At 41.9% G+C, this 18,890-nt stretch overlaps 2 protein-coding genes and 1 non-coding gene across 4 annotated transcripts in view; 1 reads left to right on the forward strand and 2 right to left on the reverse strand.

Moving 5' to 3' along the window:
• The window catches only part of Wdr88 (WD repeat domain 88), a 46,453-nt gene extending 30,454 nt beyond the window's left edge, over positions 1-15,999 (reverse strand). Inside the window, exons 1-5 of the mRNA XM_078032180.1 lie at positions 14,782-15,999; positions 10,934-11,044; positions 5,614-5,702; positions 4,358-4,421; positions 1,527-1,665 (exon numbers count right to left, since the gene is read on the reverse strand). Coding sequence (XP_077888306.1) covers positions 1,527-1,665; positions 4,358-4,421; positions 5,614-5,702; positions 10,934-11,044; positions 14,782-15,057 — 679 coding nt within the window. The 5' untranslated portion in view covers positions 15,058-15,999. The remainder of the gene's footprint in view (positions 1-1,526; positions 1,666-4,357; positions 4,422-5,613; positions 5,703-10,933; positions 11,045-14,781) is intronic.
• Positions 12,277-12,382, forward strand: LOC120888178 (U6 spliceosomal RNA). Its single transcript, XR_005731683.2, has one exon. It is a non-coding gene; the product is annotated as a U6 spliceosomal RNA (small nuclear RNA).
• Positions 16,000-16,147: 148 nt separating the features above from the next.
• Gpatch1 (G-patch domain containing 1) overlaps positions 16,148-18,890 on the reverse strand; it is a 44,354-nt gene continuing 41,611 nt past the window's right edge. Inside the window, exons 20-21 of one of the 2 annotated variants that reach the window (XM_078032177.1) lie at positions 17,713-17,812; positions 16,148-16,428 (exon numbers count right to left, since the gene is read on the reverse strand). In XM_078032177.1, the coding sequence (XP_077888303.1) occupies positions 17,716-17,812 (97 nt within the window). In that variant the 3' untranslated portion in view covers positions 16,148-16,428; positions 17,713-17,715. The remainder of the gene's footprint in view (positions 16,429-17,712; positions 17,813-18,890) is intronic. The other variant, XM_078032178.1, reaches the window with a different exon arrangement.

The raw sequence follows: 18,890 nt of genomic DNA on the forward strand, positions 1-18,890 counted from the left end.
AGACCTTTCCTGAATGTCTACTATGTGCAAGGCTTTGAACAGTGAGACTAGTTGGTTGACTCTTGCTGCCCTCACAGAGCTCTCAATCTGATAGGAACTTCCTGCTACATGCTGAGGATCTTGAGAGCAGTACACGGTACATCACAGCTCCTGGCCACAAGAGATCAAAAGGGATTGATCCCCTCCAGGGATCAAAAAGGGTCCTAAAAGTCATCAAGGGAAGCAGGAAAGGACGAGTGCTCCAGACAGAAGGAACAACACATGCAAAGGCCTGAAGAGTGGGACGCATGGGAAAGTGAGGTGCCCAGTTAGAACTTGGAGTGTGAGGAAGCTGGGCGGGATGGCGCATGCCTGTGAATCCAGCAGCTGTGGAGGCTGAGACAGGAGAACCACAAGTTCAAGGTTAACCTTAACAACTTAGTGAGACCCTGCCTCAAAATAAAAAATAAAAATGACTGGGATATAGCTCAGTGGTAAAACACACTGCGTTCAATCCCTACCACCACAATACTTAATAAAAAGGAAGCATAAGGAAAAGATAGAATGTAAAGTGATTCATGAAGGGAAAAATACAATCTGCGGGGTGGCACACATATCATGGTAACATGATGATAAAAATAAATAAAAATAAACATAAAGGACCTATGGGAAGTAGATACACATACCCCTCCCAACACACACATGTTCAGGAAAACTACTTGGCAATGTATTGCTATTAATAGATCACTGTGGGCTAGGGTGTGGTTCAGTGGTACAGTGCTTGTCTAGCATGTGTATAGCCCTGGGTTCCATTCCCAGCACCACAGAAAATAGTGATAATAATAATAGGTTATATTATTGTTATATAATACATAATCATAATATGGATTATTATATAGTAATAGATAATCTGGGGAAGAGATAAGACAGGTGAAGCCACCTTTTATCTTTTATTTTACACGCTGAATTTGTTTTTACAATGATCATATATTTTTTAACTTTTTATTTTGAAATAACTGCAAATCTCCTTCTAGGCACAAGGAACAACACAGAAATCCTTGTATGCCCTTCACCCAACTTACCCCCACACTTACATCACCATATTACAGTGTCACATCCAGGAAATTGACACACAGTGATGATTTTTTTTTAATTTTTATTTTTAGTTGTAGATGGACACATTATCTTTATTTTTATTTGTTTATTTTTATGTGGTGCTGGGGGCCAAACCCAGGGCCTTACACATGTGAGGCAAGAGCTCTACTACTGAGCTACAACCCCAGCCCTGATGATTATTTTTAAATTGTAAAAATACAGATAGAAATGTTAAGAAAGTCAAGCCTCCACTCAATAAAAAGTTAGACTTTCAATGTCCACGTGAGGTTGAGCAAAATGTTTCATTTGCTACAAGCATGAGACAGAAGGGAAAGCATTTATTAAAGACTTGGTTTTAACTGCTTTTCTTAGTGGGCATCCCACTTTACTTATAAGTGACAAGCAATTGTCCCTATAACAGACAGAATGAGCAGGGAGCTGTGCAACCTCACCTTTAATGTTTGCCAAAATGGTGGTGTTTTCCGCATCCATTATGCAGATTCCATGATCCACATCCAAGCTTAAGGCCACATATTTGCCGTTAGGAGATAACTTACAGGACACTATGAAGTAATCATGGTTGGTCTGCCACTGAAAAGAAGAACAACTGAAAAGTTGTTTTCCCTTTCTCTCTGACCCAGGTCTGCCCGGTAGGACTTTCTGTGATGATGGACTGTTCTGTCTTTGAACCGTCCAACATGGCAGCCACTGGCCACATATGGTCACTGAGTACTTCTAATGGGCTAGTGAGAAGAAAAGAACTGAATGTTTAAGTTTGCCTTTAATTCATTAAATCAATAATATCTGTGTCCAGGAGGGACACAGAGAATACCTAGAGATATGGCAGTAAGGTTGTAGCAATGGCAACTTTCTTCCTATTCAGTTGAGTAAACAAGACTTTACTAAATGTCTGCCCTATACACAGACAAGACCAAAACAAAAAACAAACAAACAAAAAAACCTAGCCCTCCCCAACCCTACACCCAAGGGCAAGAAGGGGACAATGAATGGACTGCTCAACAATGTAGGTAAGGAGGATCTCTCTATACACCATAAATTATAGTATTGTTATTGTGATGGCTTTAGAATTTTCCTCAAACTCTTCATCAGTCCTCCCTCCAACAGGTGGAATAAAAGAGCCCTCCTCGTGAATGTTGCTTCTAAACAGTAAAATGTGGCAGAAAGGACAATGTGGTATTAGGTTATAAAAAAAATTAAGGGACTGGGGTATAGCTCAGTGGTAGAGCAATGTTTGGCTTTTTCAAAGGCCTGGGTTTAATCCCCTAAAATTAAAAATAAAAATGAAAAAAAAAATCATGGCTTGCTCCTTGTTCTTTCTTGGCTCATGTACTCTGTGGGAGTTAACTGTCATGTCCATATGTCTCCCTGGGGGTCCTCATTGAGATGAACTGAGGCCTCCTGCCAACAGCCATGTGAGTGAGCCATCTTGGAAAGAGTCCCTTTGGCCCCAGTGGAGCCTTAAAATGACTGTAGCCCCACGAGACATCTCTACTGTGACTTTACAAAATACCTGAGCCAGAACCACCCAGTTAAGCTGCTCCTAGATTTCCAACTGTTTGAAGCTATGTGAGATATAAATGTTGCTGTTCAAAGCTGCTAAGTTTCAGAGTCATTTATCAAGCTGCAGTAGATAACTAGTTGAGCTTCACTGTTGGCAAAAGGCATGGATGACTTGTGCAACAAAAATAAATAGAAGTACTTTTAAAGAAGAAAGAGAAAAGCACTTCAAGTAGGAAAACTGGCTAACGACAAGAATAATAGGAAACTTACAACAGAAGAAATAAACATGTAGGAAAATATTCAAAGTAAAGAAAAATCAGTGCAAGTCTTGCTTTTCAGCTATCATATGGACTAGAATTTTGTTTAAATCATGATATCTAGCATGTGAGAGTAGGAGATGGTGTATTCCTCTTGAGCACCTAGGGTATGAGTTGGTATAAATTTCTCAAAGGCATTTTTTACAACTCTATGCTTTTTAAATTAGCAATGACTGCTGGGTGCAGTGGCACATGCCAGCAATTCCAGCAACTTGGGAGGCTGAGGCAGGAAGTTTGCAAGTTCAAGGCCAGGATGAGGCTGGAAGATCACAAGTTGTTGGAGGCCAGGCCCAGCACCTTGGTGAGACCCTAATCAACTTGGTGAGACTCTGTCTCTAAATAAAAAAATATTGGGGAAAAAAAAAAAAGGTTGGGGATGTGACAGTGGTTAAGTGGGTTCAATCCCCAGTACCAAAAAAAAAAAAAAAAAAAAAACCAACAAAACAAAATTAGCAACAAAATCTAGTTATATACCCTAAAACTGGAACATGGCTGGGCACACTCACACATGCCTATAATCCCAGCAACTCAGGAGGCTGAGGCAGGAGGATTGCAAGTTTGAGGCCAGCCTCAGCAACTTAGTGACCCCTGTCTCAAAATAAATTAAAAAGGCTTGGGATTATGGGGCTGGGGTTGTGGCTCAGTGGTAGAGTGCTTGCCTAGCATGCATGAGGCACTGGGTTCAATCCTCAGCACCACATAAAAATAAAGAAATAAAGTACTATGTCCAACTACAACTAAAAAATAAATATTGAAAAAAAAAAAGGCTTGGGCTATAGCTGAGTAGTAAAACACCGCTGGGTTCATTCCCTAGTACAAAAAAAAAAAAAAGTTGTTTTTTTAAGGAGTGGAGAGAAGTCAAAAGAAGAGGGGAGGCCATAAGTTATTGCTGAAAGTAGAACAGAAGAGCTGGGAACAGAGAAGTTCCCTAGTAGGCCCCTGAGCAGGACTGAGGTTGCCCAGGCATGGACAGGAAAGGGTGAGAAAGGGTAGATCTCAGGCCTATTTGGTGGGTAGATAGTAGCCCCCTCTAAGACAGAAAGAGAACAGATTGGGAAAGGCACAAAGTTATGATTCTTTGGCCACAATGGCCTGTGTCCCATGGCCTCAGCCCCACTTCCTGTCTCATCAAATTCAAATAGCCCACAGGGGACCCTGAATACCATGCCCAACCCCAACCCAGCCTCTTTCTGTGTAGCCAAACCCTTCCCATCTTTCAAACAGAAGCCCTTGATCTGCCTGTTACACCCCCTCCACCATCTACATCTTCCAAACTTTGCAAGCGATGACCACCATAGAGTGTTGTATACATCTACATCTTGGTCCCCAAGAAAACTCTCCATTCCTGGAAAACTGGGTTTTTGTCATCACTCCTAATTCAAAGTCCAGCCCAAAGCTACAAGGCCCAGTCAAGATCCTGGGCCATGGGGGCAGGATATACATACCAGCAGCTGGCCTGTTTCAAGGTCCCAAGTCCTCACTGTTTTGTCATAAGATGCTGCAATAATTCTAGAAATAAAATGACAAACATTGGGCCTTAACCACAGAGACAATCAGGCCTGTGGTTTCTACGAGGACTTTTTCTTCTTTTTATAATTTAGGACCAAGATTGCAAATAATACAAGAATCTTTCAAAAGATGCTCCATGAGCCCCACTGGGGAGTAGTGTGTTCCCATTCAAACCAGAGACAATCTAATATTACCAATTATCTTCTGTACTCCTTCAACCAGCCAGATACGTTCTTTTATATTTAAGGCTTTAAAAGTAGCATTTCTTCTGTTCTGTAATTTACAACATCCTTCTAAGAAGATCTTTATAATTCATAAGGACCACTCACTTCCCTCTCTGCTCATGTCTTTTTACAGGAAAACGCATTCATAGACAGCTGACTTTGTTTTGAAATATTTTATTGTACATTTAGCTAAAAACAAATGTACTTTTGTCTCCTTATATTCCACATTTCTGTGGCAAAGTTTGTCTCTATAAAATCCTGTGAAACGTAAATCCCATTCTAGTTATTTTATTAGTATACCAGTTTCAGAGCTGCTACTCAGGATAAAATCTAAGCCATTTTAAAGCAAGTATTCTTGACTGTTAAAGGCCCACCTTCCATTTCTCACATCCATGTGAATAGATTTACGCAAACACATCCCTGAAGCTTTCCTCTTGTGAGCCACTGCTTCCTATCCCTGACCCTTCCCAGATGACAGCTCATGCTTTCCTAGGCCGTTTTTCCCCTAAAAAATAAGAGCCTCAACTAGATTGCTAAGGCCCCTTGCAGCTGCCACAGTCTCCATGTGACTACAGGGCCAGACAGGTTTAATGACTCACTGAACTCCTTCAGAGTCATATTCACAGCTGAGAGTTATTATAGTGACAATCACAAAGCCAAACCAGCAAAGAGAAAGGAGCTTAGGGTGTCGTCCAGAGAAGACAGTCTAGGTTTCCAAGCAGAAAATTCAGAATGGCTTAACCACAATAAATGTTCTCTTTTAAGTGCTTTAAGTTTTCAATGTGCTGTCACATCCACTTGATTTCTCACAACAAAAGAGTAGATACCCTGAGCCCCAATAAGGGAACATAGTTGTGTATTTGCTTTAAAAATTTTTAAAACAAAACACTGTCACTGTCACGTCTGTACAGTGGGCTGCCGGCTGCCTCTCACTTTTCCTGCCCAGGGTAAACAAGAGGAAAGGTTACCTTCTGCTGTCAGCTGTGATGCTGCACTCTGTAACAGGAGCTGAGGGCCCTTCCTCAAAATCCCGAATCACAGATCCGTCAATGGCATCCTCAAATCAGCAGGAGAGAGAGGAGAGAGAGTGGTCACAGCTATATTTGCTGAAGTCATGGACTGAGGTCAACAGCAGCCTTTAGCTTTCCTACTGGTCTCTATGACTCTCACTCTGTTCCAAAGATCAAAAGGACTTTCTAACACCTCCCTGATCCTGAGCAGAAAGGATGCCCTTGCCTTGCACCGCATCCCCTAATACTCCCCTATTGCTCCACACACACCAGATGGGCACTGGCCACTCTTGAAGCAGAACTGCAAACAGATAATATTCTCATTATTTACTGGCTAAAAGGCTTTGCAGAATCTAGCAATATCTTTCTTTTTTTTTTCTTTTTTTTTTTTTAAAGAGAGAGAGAAAAATTTTTTAATGTTTATTTTTTAGTTTTTGGCGGATACAACATCTTTGTTTGTATGTGGTGCTGAGGATTGAACCAGGGCCGCATGCATGCCAGGAGAGCGCGCTACCGCTTGAGCCACATCCCCAGCCCCTAGCAATATCTTTCAAGAACTTTCTTTTTAAACATTACGTCCTTTGACCCAGCATTTCTACTCTGAGAGGGCCCTCCTAACAAAATAAACATATTTGTGGTCAAATAAGTATGCATTAAAAGGTTCATCCATGATTGGGGATATAGCTCAGTTGTAGAGTGCTTGCCTAGCATGCATAAGGCTCTGGGTTCAATCCACGACACCCAAAAAAAAAAAGAAAGAAAGAAAGAGAAAATAAGTTCAACTCAGCAAGACCCTATCTCTAAATAAAATATTTTAAAAGGCTGGGGATGTGTCTCAATGGCTAAGTGCCCCTGTGTTCAATCCATGGTATCAAAAAAAAAAAAAAAAAAAAAGAAGAAGAAGAAGAAGAAGAAGAAGAAAAATGTCCATCCATTGTAGGTAATGTGTGATGCAAAAAAAAGGCAAGAGTCTAGGTGTCCATCTAAATGGGAATGGTTAAAATAAACTGTGGTGGTACATGCCTGCAATCTCACTACACAGGAGACTGAGACAGGAGGGTCTTGCAAATTCAAGGCCAGCCTGGGCAACTTAAGGAGACTCTGTCTCAAAATTAACAAACAGAAATGTAGCCTGCCCAATAGGGGAGCACTGACAACTGCTGACAATTATGCTGAAGGTCAGTAATGACAGAATGTGATGAGAGCAAAGCAGGCTACCAGAGTAGAAGGGTATCTGTGGTAGCAAAGACAAAATATTTTTAGTAACATATGTGCCAACAGCTTTTTAGGATAAACAGCAGGGGAAGAGGTTACAGGGAGCCCCATTGACACAAGTTATTGGTAAGACAATGACTCACTTTTTTTGTTTTCTTTTTATATTTCCTTTTTTAAAAAATGACTAACTAGAAAGGTCTTGCATTTGTTGTGTAAAATAATGGTGCCAGGGTGTAGGAATTTTTCAGTCTGAAAAGGGCAGGTCTGTGACAACACTCCCTGGATATATAAAGACCACTTAACATCAGGACTCCAAGGCCTTCTGGTAAGGGACCCCATGTTCAGGGGACAGGTTTAATGATTCACTGAACTCCTTCAGAGTCATATTCACAGCTGAGAGTTATTACAGTGACAGACACAAAGCCATACCAGCAAAGAGAAAGGGGCTTGGGGTGAAGTCCAGAGAAGACAGTTCAGGTTTCCAAGAACTTCTGTAGAGTGGCTAGAAAGTGCTTAGTTCCTCCAGCAACAAGTTGCAACAACATGTATGAAGTGTTGTCTTCTGGGAGAGGGCTGATTACACAGGAATTCTCTGCCTAACACACACCCCAACTTCCAGTCTTCCAGAAGAGAAACAGCTTGTACAAGTAGGCAAGGGGAGTGAGCCAGCCTTGCCATTTAGAGAAACCTTGTATGATTGTAGGGAACTGTTCACCTATCAGGTTCCTAAATGTAAGTCAACGGCAGCCTTGCCAAGGCTAGCAGCCCCAGGCCTGCTATGTGAATGCTTTGCTGCACAGACCCAGGCCTCAACTCCTATTCTAGAAGACCCGAAATAACCGGGTCATTTCTGGTGATCCTAGAAGACCCTACTCAAAGCCCAGTGAAAGGAAAGGACATCAGAGGTTCCAAAGTGAAATGTACCAAGACAGATCCATCCAAAGCTGGTAACCTGGGCTTAAAAGTTCAATGGTCTAGGAAGAAAGGGCTAGTAATGACAGCCTGGAATCCAACTTCCCTAGCTGGTATGTTGCTCTACGGGGAGATAAATAAATAAATAAATAAATAAATAAATATATTTCTGTGAACTAAGGAAATGATAACTGTGGGGTCTGGAACTGAGAGAGGCCCACAGAGTATGGAGAGGGCCCCCTATCAACTAAAAGCATTGCTAGAATGGATGGGTACTATGGGGCTGTGCAGGTTCAGTACTTAACAGTGACACCCCATGGCCAAGAGGAAGAATAGCAGTTATGGACTGAAGAGCCTGCTCTCTTCACTTGGCATTGGGAAGCTGGATTCCAAACGCCAAGTGAATACTGTGGATTCAATTTAAGGGGGGAATACTAGTCAGATTTTGAATGATTGGGGAGGAAGAGGCTATAATAACAGGAAAATTCAAGGAGATGTGACAATATGTGTAGCTCAAGTGTACTATGGATATATATTCAGTATTTCTATGTGGTCGAGAGAAAATACCCTCCAGCAATTTCAGAGCAGATAACTCTGGGGTCATGAAATGATGAGTTTTTGTGTTTATGCATTTTCTGTAATAAAATCATATTGCCTGTATGAGAAAAATTACCAAATGTATTTTTTATGTTTAAAAATATATTTTACTGTGCTCTAAAAGAAAACACAGTAATAATAAAGAAATAATATCATAATTATGCAAATGGCTTATGTATCCTACTTCCAGAAATCTACCCAAACTTATTTTTTTAATGACAATAAAGAAAAATGCCAATATATTTCAAGGAAATTGGAAATGGAATGAAGAATGACTTTCTTCCCTGGTTTCTTCATATGGACCTTCCAAATTATTCACAATGATCTCACATTCGAGAAAAAAGGGCTTTTAAAAGATGAAGTTAGGCTGGGGATATAGCTCAGTTGGTAGAGTGCTTGCCTCACATGCACAAGACCCTGATTTCAATCCCCAGCACCATCGAAAGAAAAAAAAAAAGAAAGAAAGATGAAGTTAGATGTTCGGGTGCTGGCTGGAGTCAAGATTCTGTGAATAGAGAAGGTGGTTGTGTGCAGTAATGGCTTATCCTCTTCAGAGGGAAAGAGGGTACAGGATGAGGGCAGAGGTTGAGGCAGGGAGAGTCACAGCTGGTGGGGGGGGGAGAAAATAGGGAAAAGAAAAACAATGGGAAGTGAAAGAGCTCCTGGGAGGGAGCAATCAATGGGGCCAGCCAAGTTAGGAAGCCCAAGGGAGAGCTGGCAGTGGTGGGGTTAGAGGGGAGGATGTATGGAAGGCAGAGGGCAAGAGCCTCAGGATGCTCAGCCTGCCTGGAGATGGCAGCAAGAGCGGGTAGGCAAGTGCAGTGGCGAGGGTAGGGTGCTCAGACATGTTTCCTGAGATAGGAAGAAGAATGGCTTGTGAGAAAGAGGAGGACATTTGAGGTAGCAAATGTAGAAGTCACTGCCTGTGGATGGGGGATGGGAAAGGCAAGAAGCAAGGGCAAGTAGGCCATGGTGGGGAACAGAGGATATCACCATGAATGGTCCCTAATTTGGGGACAACAATCAGAGTGGAAACAGGTAGTATGCATTGATGGAGATAGGAGCCCTTTAGCCAAAACAGAGAGGGACACTATGACTGAAATGGAAGAATCTGTAGATGGTAAAGCAAAACACATATTTGGAAAGTTGCTATGCCTCCTACCCTAGGTGATGACAAGAGCAGAGATTCCCTTGTCCCCAGTGTATTTTGATCATCACCCTAAGGATTAGAAAAGTGTTTAAGGGTCCTTGAGAAAGTCACAGTTTTCCCAAGGAAATCATAGGCTCTGGGGACAGGGATTTTTACGGGGCAGCTACAAAAGGAGGCAGTGGCAGTCTGATGGGGTCTAGTCTGTGAGCTAGGCAAGCCTGTGGCAGCCCTGAAACACAGCTGGTCCTGAGATTTGAGAGACTCAGGAAGGCCCAGGAAGTCATGTAACTACCTAGGGTTTCAGAGCTGGTAGGTCCTAAATTGGGGTCTGAACCAGCTTGTAAAGTCCTCAAACCTCCCATCAGGTCAACCTGGCCTTGATACCCACAGATGACAGAAGATGTTCCTCTGTGGTTATCTGTAGAGTCAGGAGATTTCGGCTACCCAGTTCCCAAAGCAGAACCAGGGAACCAGCCTTTATTCTCTCCACCATTCCCCTTCCTGCTTCTGAAGCCAGAAGACAACAAAACTCAGAACTGACTGTCCTCCCCCATGGATCACAGCCCCAGCCACACAGCCATCTCTAATTTGACCCCTGATGGCCTCTGCCATTCTCCAGCCCTGCTTCCTCCTCACCCACTCCTCACTAAACAGCAATGCCTTCAAAACAAGACCTGTGCAGATCTTCTAGCATGTCCACAAAAGTTCTGGAAGGGCTCCAGGTGGTCACCTCTCTGCAACCTTGCCTGAACATCACACCCTCATCCCTTGTGCCCCTGCCTCCTACACTTTGGGGTGCTGATCTGTACCCAGACCTACCTCTCTCAACCACCTCTCATGGACAGGTCCCAGGCCTGGCCATATTTCTATCCTCTATGACAAACCAGACCTGGCCATACAGTCTCTGTGGATGAAAGAGGAGACTCAGAGAAATGACAGCTCAGAAACCTCAGGTAGTACCCAGGCACAGCAGAACCACCCTCAAAAAAGCTGGGAGTTCTAAGTCTAGTGGTCTCATCCCCTGCTCTCAGAGCATCCAGATTCATAGACTTGTCTAAGCTACACTGACTTCTCTTTCTGGTTACTTGACACTAAGGCAGGTTCCTCCTCCTTTTTCTTTTCCTTCTTCTTCTTTTTTTTAATATTATTTTTTAGTTGTAAGTGAACACAATATCTTTATTTTAATGTGGTGCTGAGAATCAAACCCAGTGCCTCACGTGTCCGGGGCAAGCGCTGTACCTCTGAGCCACAACTCCATCCCCTAAGGTTCCTCCTTCCTGCAACTCTGTTCAGAAGGCCTTTACAAATCTTGGGATCGTTAAGTGTCAGAAAACAGTACTGCAGAACTTTTCATAAAAGGTACCTAATCTTAGTTGCAGGAGAACCTAACACAGAGACACCTACCCACAGTTTCACAGTGCGATCATAGGAGCCACTGAGGAGCTTGGTGTCGTTCACGCAGAAGTGGCAGGAACTCACAACATGATCATGCCCGCTCAGAATTTTAAATGGGATCTGAAAAAAAGGATAGACCACATAAGTTTAAGAAGGTTGTAGGAGCTGAGTTCAGTGGTACATGCCTGTAATTACCGTGGCTCAGGAGGCTGAGGCAGAATGATCCCAAGTTCAAAGCCAGCCTCAGCAACTTAACAAGGCCCTAAGCACCTTATGAGAACTTGTCTCAAAAAATAAAAACAGCTGAAGATGTGGCTCAGTGATAAAGCACCCCTGGGTTCAATCCCTAGTACCATAAAAAAAAATGTTACAGGATACAAGGTCAATATATAAAAAAAATTATATTTCTAACTACAATACATGAGCAATATTAAAAAAAATAAAATATTCCAAACAAAAAATATTTGTAAAATCATCAAAAAGAATATTTAAGAATTGACTGAACAAAGAAAATATAAAACCTACACTCTGAAAAAAAAGATATTTTTGAAAGAATTTAAAGACGATCAAAATAAATGGAAAGACATACCATGTTCATAGATGGGCAGATGTGATGTTTTTAATATGACAATATTCTCCAAAATGATTCAACACCATCCAAATTCTAAGCTGACTTATTTGTAGAAATTGCTAAGCTGATTCTAAAACTTTTATAGAAATTCAGGAGAACCCAAATAACCAAAACAATCTTAAGAATAAAGGTAAAGAGGGGCTGGGGATATAGCTCAGTTAGTAGAGTACTTACCTTGCATGCACAAGGCCCTGGGTTCAATGCCCAGCACCACAAAAATAAATAAATAAATAAATAAATAAATAAATAAATAGATAAATAAATAAATAAAGGTAGAGGACTAGAGGACTCACATTTTCTAATTTCAAAACTTACTACCAAGCAACTGACCAAGACAGCATAATAATGGCATAAATATAGAACTACAAATAAATGAAATATAACTGAGAATCCAGAAAGAAACATTTAATTTTTATAAGGGTGTCAAGACAATTAAAAAGAGACAAAAGCCTTTTTTAGCAGTTTTTGCTGAGACAAATGGCAAGAGAACAGGGTTGGACCTTTACCTCACACCATCTATTAAAACAATCTCAAAGTGAATCAAAGACTCAAATGTAAGAGTTAAAACTATGACTCTTACAAGAAAACAAGTGTAAATGATTTTTGCATTAGGCATAGCGTCTTAGATATGACACCAATACACAAGCAATAACAATAAAAATAACAGGGTGGACATTAGCAAAATGAAAAAAAATTGTGCTTTGAAGCACAATTTCAAAGAGAACTTTCACTTCAGTAGCACATATAATAAAATTGGAACAATATAGAAGTTAGCATGGTACCTGCACAAGGATGACATGCAAATTCATGAAGCATTCTGTATTTTTAATGATCAAATCTTTGTACAATATATTTAATGACAATATTCTCCAAAATGATTCTAAATTCTACTTTTCTACTGACATTTCTAATTCTAGTGTAAATATGTATCAATAAAGAATTAGTTTTTTAAAAAGCATACCATCAAAAAAGTGAAAAAAAATCACATAATGGGAATTTTTTAGTTTTATTTCTTGGTACTAGGGATTGAATCCAGAGGCACTCTCCCATTGAGTCGTATCCCCAGCTCTTTTATTTTTTATTTGAGACAAGATGTCACTTAGTTGTTCTGTTTGGCTGTGAATTTTCGATCTTTCTGCCCCAGTCTCCTAAGTTGCTGGGATTACAGGAATGTGCTACCATAATTGGGAATAATTTTTAATAATATATATGATAGGGGACTTGTATCTGGAAAAAATTAAATATTTATTATTATTTTGTGTGTGTGTGTGTGTGTGTGTGGTGCTGGGGATTGAACTCAGGGCCTTATATATGCAAGGCAAGCACTCTACCAACTGAGCTATACCCACAGCCCTGGAATATATTAAGAACTCTTACAACTCATCAATAAAAAGACAAACACCACAAATAAAAAGTAGGCAAAAGAGCCAGGGATGTAACTCAGTGATACAATATTTTCCTAGCATAAATGATTCTCTGGGTTCAATGCCCAGAACAGAAGAAAAAAAAAAACAGCAAAAGATCTGAACAGACATTGCTCCAAAGACATGCCAATAGTTGACAGTATATGAAGAGACTCTCAACATCATTAGCCATTAGGAAATGAAAATGAAAGCCATAGTGTGATACCATGTCACACTAATTAAGGTAGCTGTTGGCCAGGGATATGGAAAAATGGAAACTCACATTGCTGGCAGGAACATAAAGTGGTACAGCTATTTTGGAAAATAATTTTGCAGTTTTTCAGAAAGTGAAATTTGTGAATTAAAGTATGACCTAGCAACTTCACACCTAGGTGCAGACCCCATAGAAATGAAAATATCCACACAAAAAATGTGTGTGCCAAAAATGTTCATGGCAGCATTATTAATGCATTAAGTGGGAACAACCCAGATATCCAGCAAGTGATGAATGAATAAATAAAATTTCACAGCCAATATTATAGTTTGGATGTGAGGTGTTCCCCAGAAGCTCACATGTGAGACAATGCAAGAAGCTTTGGAGGAGAAATGATTGAGTCACAGCCTTAACTATGACAGTGAATTAATCCCTGGTGGGATTAACTGAGTGGTAACTGAAGACAGGTGGGGTGTGGCTGGAGGAAGTGGTTCACTCAGCCTGTGGTTATGGGTTATATATTTTGTATCTGGAGAGTGGAGTCTCTCTCTGCTTTCTGATCACCATGTGAGCTGCTTCCCTCGGCCATATTCTTCCACCATGATATTCAGCCTCTCCTTGAACCTGGGGGAATGGACCTTGGCTGTCTATAGACTGAGACCTTTGCAACTGTGAGCCCTCAAACTTTTCCTCTTCTACAGTTGTACTGGCCGGGTCTTTCAGTCACAGCAGTGAAAAAGCTGACTAAAACAGCCATACAATGGAATATTTGGCAAAAAAAATAAATAAGTACAGATGCATGCTACAATGTGGATGAACCACTAAAACTTTAGGCTAAGGAAAAGAATAATAATAAAAAATATTTAAAAATAAAAGAATAATAATCTTTTATTCATAAAAGACCACCTGTCACTTGATTCTCTTACTATGAGAGGTCTAAGATAGGTGAATCTATAAAGACGAAAAATAGATTGGTGGTTGCCTCGCTTGGGAGGATGAGCTGTGGTAAAAGGGAGTGACTGATAGCTGGTACAAGGTTTCTCCGAGAGTGATGGAAACATTTTAGAATTATTCGTGGTAATGGCTGGTGTGAAAAAAGATAGAACAATGAGATGAGGGGGTTTGGGCTCCGCTTCCAGGAAAGCAGACATGCTCAGACTAAGTCCAAGGAAGCGTAGGGTGTGGGTGGCAGGGTTGCGGGTGACTCAGCGGTGTGCGCGGAGACCAGCAGGACCGTGGAGATGCGGAGGACTAGAAGACACCCCGCCTTCAGAAGATATGGGAACACAGGGATAAGGGAACTCATGGGATCTGCCACCAGAGGGCATAAGCAAACCGTGGTAGGTGGCAGACGAGAGTCCTCTCCGCACAAGAATCCTGGTTTCCCCAGAAAGGTGCGGCCCGGGAATCCCAGGGACACCTGGCATCTCCACTATTTGGCCCTGCCACAGCAGTTTCTGAGCTTTTCCTCTCCAGGGATGCTGCTGACAGGCAGAGGACAGTGGCTGGAGAAACCAGGTGGGTCATCCATAAGTCACTTGCTGGCCTGCGCGCCCTCCCTACCCATGAGGGCCAGGTCACTGCCCCTCACCCCAGGGGTGGTTCTGACCTTGGAGAGGGGCTGGTGGTCGCCCCAGAACCGTTCCTCTGACATTATCTCCTGTTTCACAGGCTTCTGCGGAGCCTCCTTGTCCAAGGCCAGGGGATCGAGAGAGGCCAGCAGCCGGCTGTGGTATATATCCGGGATGGACAGCTTGAAACGGCGCTTGGCTCTCGCCACGTAAGTAGCCCCAGGCATCTTGAGAGGCCAGTACATTCCCGGAGGAACCGACCTCTTCCAGTCCTTGCTTATGGGTTTTGGGGAACCTGGCCTCCTGGAAGCCATCTCTGGACCCAACCCGCTGGTGGCCACCCATAGGCCTGGCCAGAACGGTAGCAACACGCGCGCCTCAGGAGGCCGTTCGACCCACGAGCTAAGCTGCTGGCCGCCTACTCACCTGCAGAGTGAAAATGGTTCCTCCCACCGCAGAACACTGCTACCCTTAGAAAAATGGAGTCAGGCTCTGGGCATAAGAGGAAGGGGACAGAGCATGCAAATTTAGTAACCAATCTTTGTGCCCTCATTTGGGTCTTCCTAGCTCCCTGTCACAGAGTGATTTCTGTGTCCTTTGCATGCATAGGAGCTCCTGGGCTCACCCACTTCATGTCTGTCAGTTGACAGAGAAATGATCAATGAGTTATGGAATGGCCCCTGGACAGAATGCATGCAGCTGTTAGGGGAGGGTTCACACAGTTTATAAGACTTAAGGGAAAGATCTGTCACAAGGTCAGAGGGAAATGCTGCCTGTAGTCAGGTAACAGTTGCTTCATGGCTAAAAAAGACTGGATGGAATTAGTCCAAAATATTGAACGCTGTCACCTCTGGGTGGTGAAACTAGAACTGATTTTTCCCTTTCCTTCTCCTTTTATGGTTGTTCTGATTTATGAGGTTAATTTCATAATGTAAAAACCTCTGTATTTGGCTTTTTCTCCACCCTGCTCCTACCATGCTAGGGCTGGAACCCAGGGACATTTTTATGTTACGCAAGCACTGAACCACTGAGCTGCACTTTGCTTTCTGAAAAGGTTCCTCGTGGGTACATATGAGCTGGCCTCAGAGCAGGGACCCAAGGGCTACCAGGGCAAGGACCTGGAGCAGGCATGACTCAGGCTGTGTGGGTGCACATCCTCCCACTCTGACTCCTTGCCTACCTTGAACACTTTAGTGACACCAACTCTGAGAAGATAAGGGCCCCAGCCAGAACCCTGGCTCTGTTCTGCTCCACTTCCAAAGAACCACCCCCCACACACCCACATCCTTCAGTATGTCCAAACTGACCTTACAGAGTGTTCAATTCTCTTCATAACAAAACTATGAGAACGTCTTCATTTTTAATTTCTTTTTTAACATTCCAGGAAATTAAAAACCCAAGAAGAAAATAGAAAAATGCCACTTTAATTAAACTGTTCAGTCTGAATTTTTCCCTCTGACACTAACTGAAGTTAAAAATAGAAATCAATTTCTACAACCTTTCAAGGCAGACTTTGAAATGGCAAGGTTTTAAAAATTATTTTACAGCAGGAATTTACATATAAATACAATCTGTACAATACATTAACTGAACAGTCAATGAGTTTCCTTCATGGAGGAGATCTGATACTGGGACAGGCCAGGGCAGAATTCAATTACTGCCTTCTTAATGGGAGACATTTCAGTCTGAAAAGAAAACAGAAAAGAGAGAGAAGGTAAGTTAGAAATAAACTGAAAAAATGAAACAGCTCTGTGAGGGCTGAGAATTCCACACCTCACAGTGGAATGTCTCCACATAGAAAGCACAGGTTGACCATTATAATGAAGCATAGCTTATTCTTATCTTAAACTACTTCTTCTGTTACCCTTCAAATGTACAGAGACTCACTAACTCACATCTCACATTAGGACCTATTTCTAAGAGCAATCTCTAATCCTGGTTTCACTTACCACTTCAGCCATTGTATGGCCTTTAGAGAAGGAACTAAAGTATGTTTGCTTCAGGGGCAAAAGCTCCAAAATCTTCAGTCTTAAATCTCAATTTCATATATATAAAAATGTTTATGGCAACTCTACTTAGAGTAGGGCTGAGTCATACTGGTTCTAGGCCCCTGCTCTATGTAGAAAATCAAATGTCAGCTAAGTACAGTGATGCATGCCTGTATACCCAGCAACTCAGGAGGCTAAGGCAGGAGGATCACAAGTTTGAAACCAGCCTCCACAACTTACTGAGACCCTGTCTTGAAATAAAAATAAAAAAAGAAGGAAGTGAAGTTCACGGTAGAGAATCCCCAGTGCTAAAAGAAGGAAGGATAAAAGGAAAGGAGCTAAAACAAATCTTTTCTCTTTATAAGCTGATTATCTCAAGTATATGTTATAGTGATAGAAAGTTAACATATGTGTACATTTAGAAAAATCCAAAGACCTGAAGATGACTTTTTAACATCAATAGTACTTAACACATAGACATTGTTCTTCAGGTTTTGGTCTCAATATAGTAAAAGTTGTAGATGTTACTCAGCACATAGCTACTTGCCTATGTTTTCTGGCCCAGTCTACCACATGCTCCTAACGGGCACTGAAGGGCTTCCATTTGTGCCCCTTCTATAGGCAGGTAAAGTTCTGTAGGAATGATGTGCCAGATGACCAACATTGATCAACAGTGATATCAGCTATGGGGGAGATTATGTGGGCACGTGACTTAACCTCCATGCTTGGCTTTCCCCATCTAAGAGATGGGGTGACACAGAGTAGGGTGAAGATGAAATGAACTGATACCCAGATGTGCTTCCTGGTACCTTCTTCCCTGTCAGTACTCACATAAAGGAGGAAAGGGAAACATGAATTGGCACAGCTACTTCAGAAGGCTTTGGATTCAATTTAAATGTTCACATCCTTTGTATTTTTGAACTATGATAATGTATTGTCCTTCCAAAAGAAATAAATGAGGCCAGGCATAGTGGCACACACCTGTTATCCCAGTAGCTTGGGAGGCTGAGGTAAGAGGATCATGAGTTCAAAGTCAGGTTCAGCAAAGCGAGGTGCTAAGCAACTCAGTGAGACCCTGTCTCTAAATAAAATACAAAACAGGATTGAGGATGTGGCCCAGTGATTGAGTGCCCCTGAGTTCAATCCCCTGTAAACCACCCCGCCCCCCAAAAAAGAAAGAAATGAAAAAAATAAAAAAAAAGACCTGGGGATATAGTTCAGTGGTAGAGCACTTGCTCAATGTGTACAAAGCCCTGAGTTCAATCTTTAGCAACACACACACACACACACACACACACACACACACACACACACACAGAACAAAAAGGTGGAACCTGCCTTTCCAGACAGCAATACTATAAGATCATAGTTATTTAAAAAGGCATATATACAAAACAATTAAGAAATCTAAGCAGAAAATCCCCATGGGCACAGGGATTTACAAAAGGATCACTGATCTCATTAAGATTAAGATTTTGGGTAGGGCTGAGGTGATCAGGGTTCATCCTGTTATTCCCCCCTTTATCCAGGGCCCATCACTGGGCTGTGCTTCCCAGTGCTGGAGTGGCCAGGTGGGCCAGGCAGCTATTCTGGCCATGGGCTACAGATGGAAGTAAAATGGAGACTTTGAAGCAGGATCATAACAATTTCAGTGCCTTCCTCCAACCTGTCCCCCGTCCTCTGAAGACCACATGGGTTGAAGAAGGAACAAGCTGGAATCTGGAGCAGCTTCCTCAATTGCCTTCATGCTTCACTATGGTAAGTCACTGGGACTTGGAGATTGTTTTCAACTGAAGTTAGGTTACTCTGCTATGACTGTGTATTCATTTTGGAAAAAAATAGGTAGTATGCCTATCTTATTCTGTTCACACACACACACACACAAAAAAAAAAATTCAAATAGATCAAAAACAAAACTACAAAAGCTTTCAAGTAGGGTTGAGGAAGTAGCTCAGTGGTAGGGCACTTGCCTGGCATAAGCAAGGCCCTGAATTCAATCCCCAGCACTGCTTTTAAAAAAAGAAAAAAGCATTAGGGTAGTGTGTATATGGCAATTGGATTACAAGTGTGGGTATAAACATTTTTTTTTTCTTTTTTTTGGCACTGGAGAAAGAAAGCTTCTTACCCCTGAGATACATCCTCAGTCCTTTTTATTCATT

This window comes from Ictidomys tridecemlineatus, chromosome 15, assembly GCF_052094955.1.
Source record: "Ictidomys tridecemlineatus isolate mIctTri1 chromosome 15, mIctTri1.hap1, whole genome shotgun sequence".
Taxonomy (NCBI): domain Eukaryota; kingdom Metazoa; phylum Chordata; class Mammalia; order Rodentia; family Sciuridae; genus Ictidomys; species Ictidomys tridecemlineatus.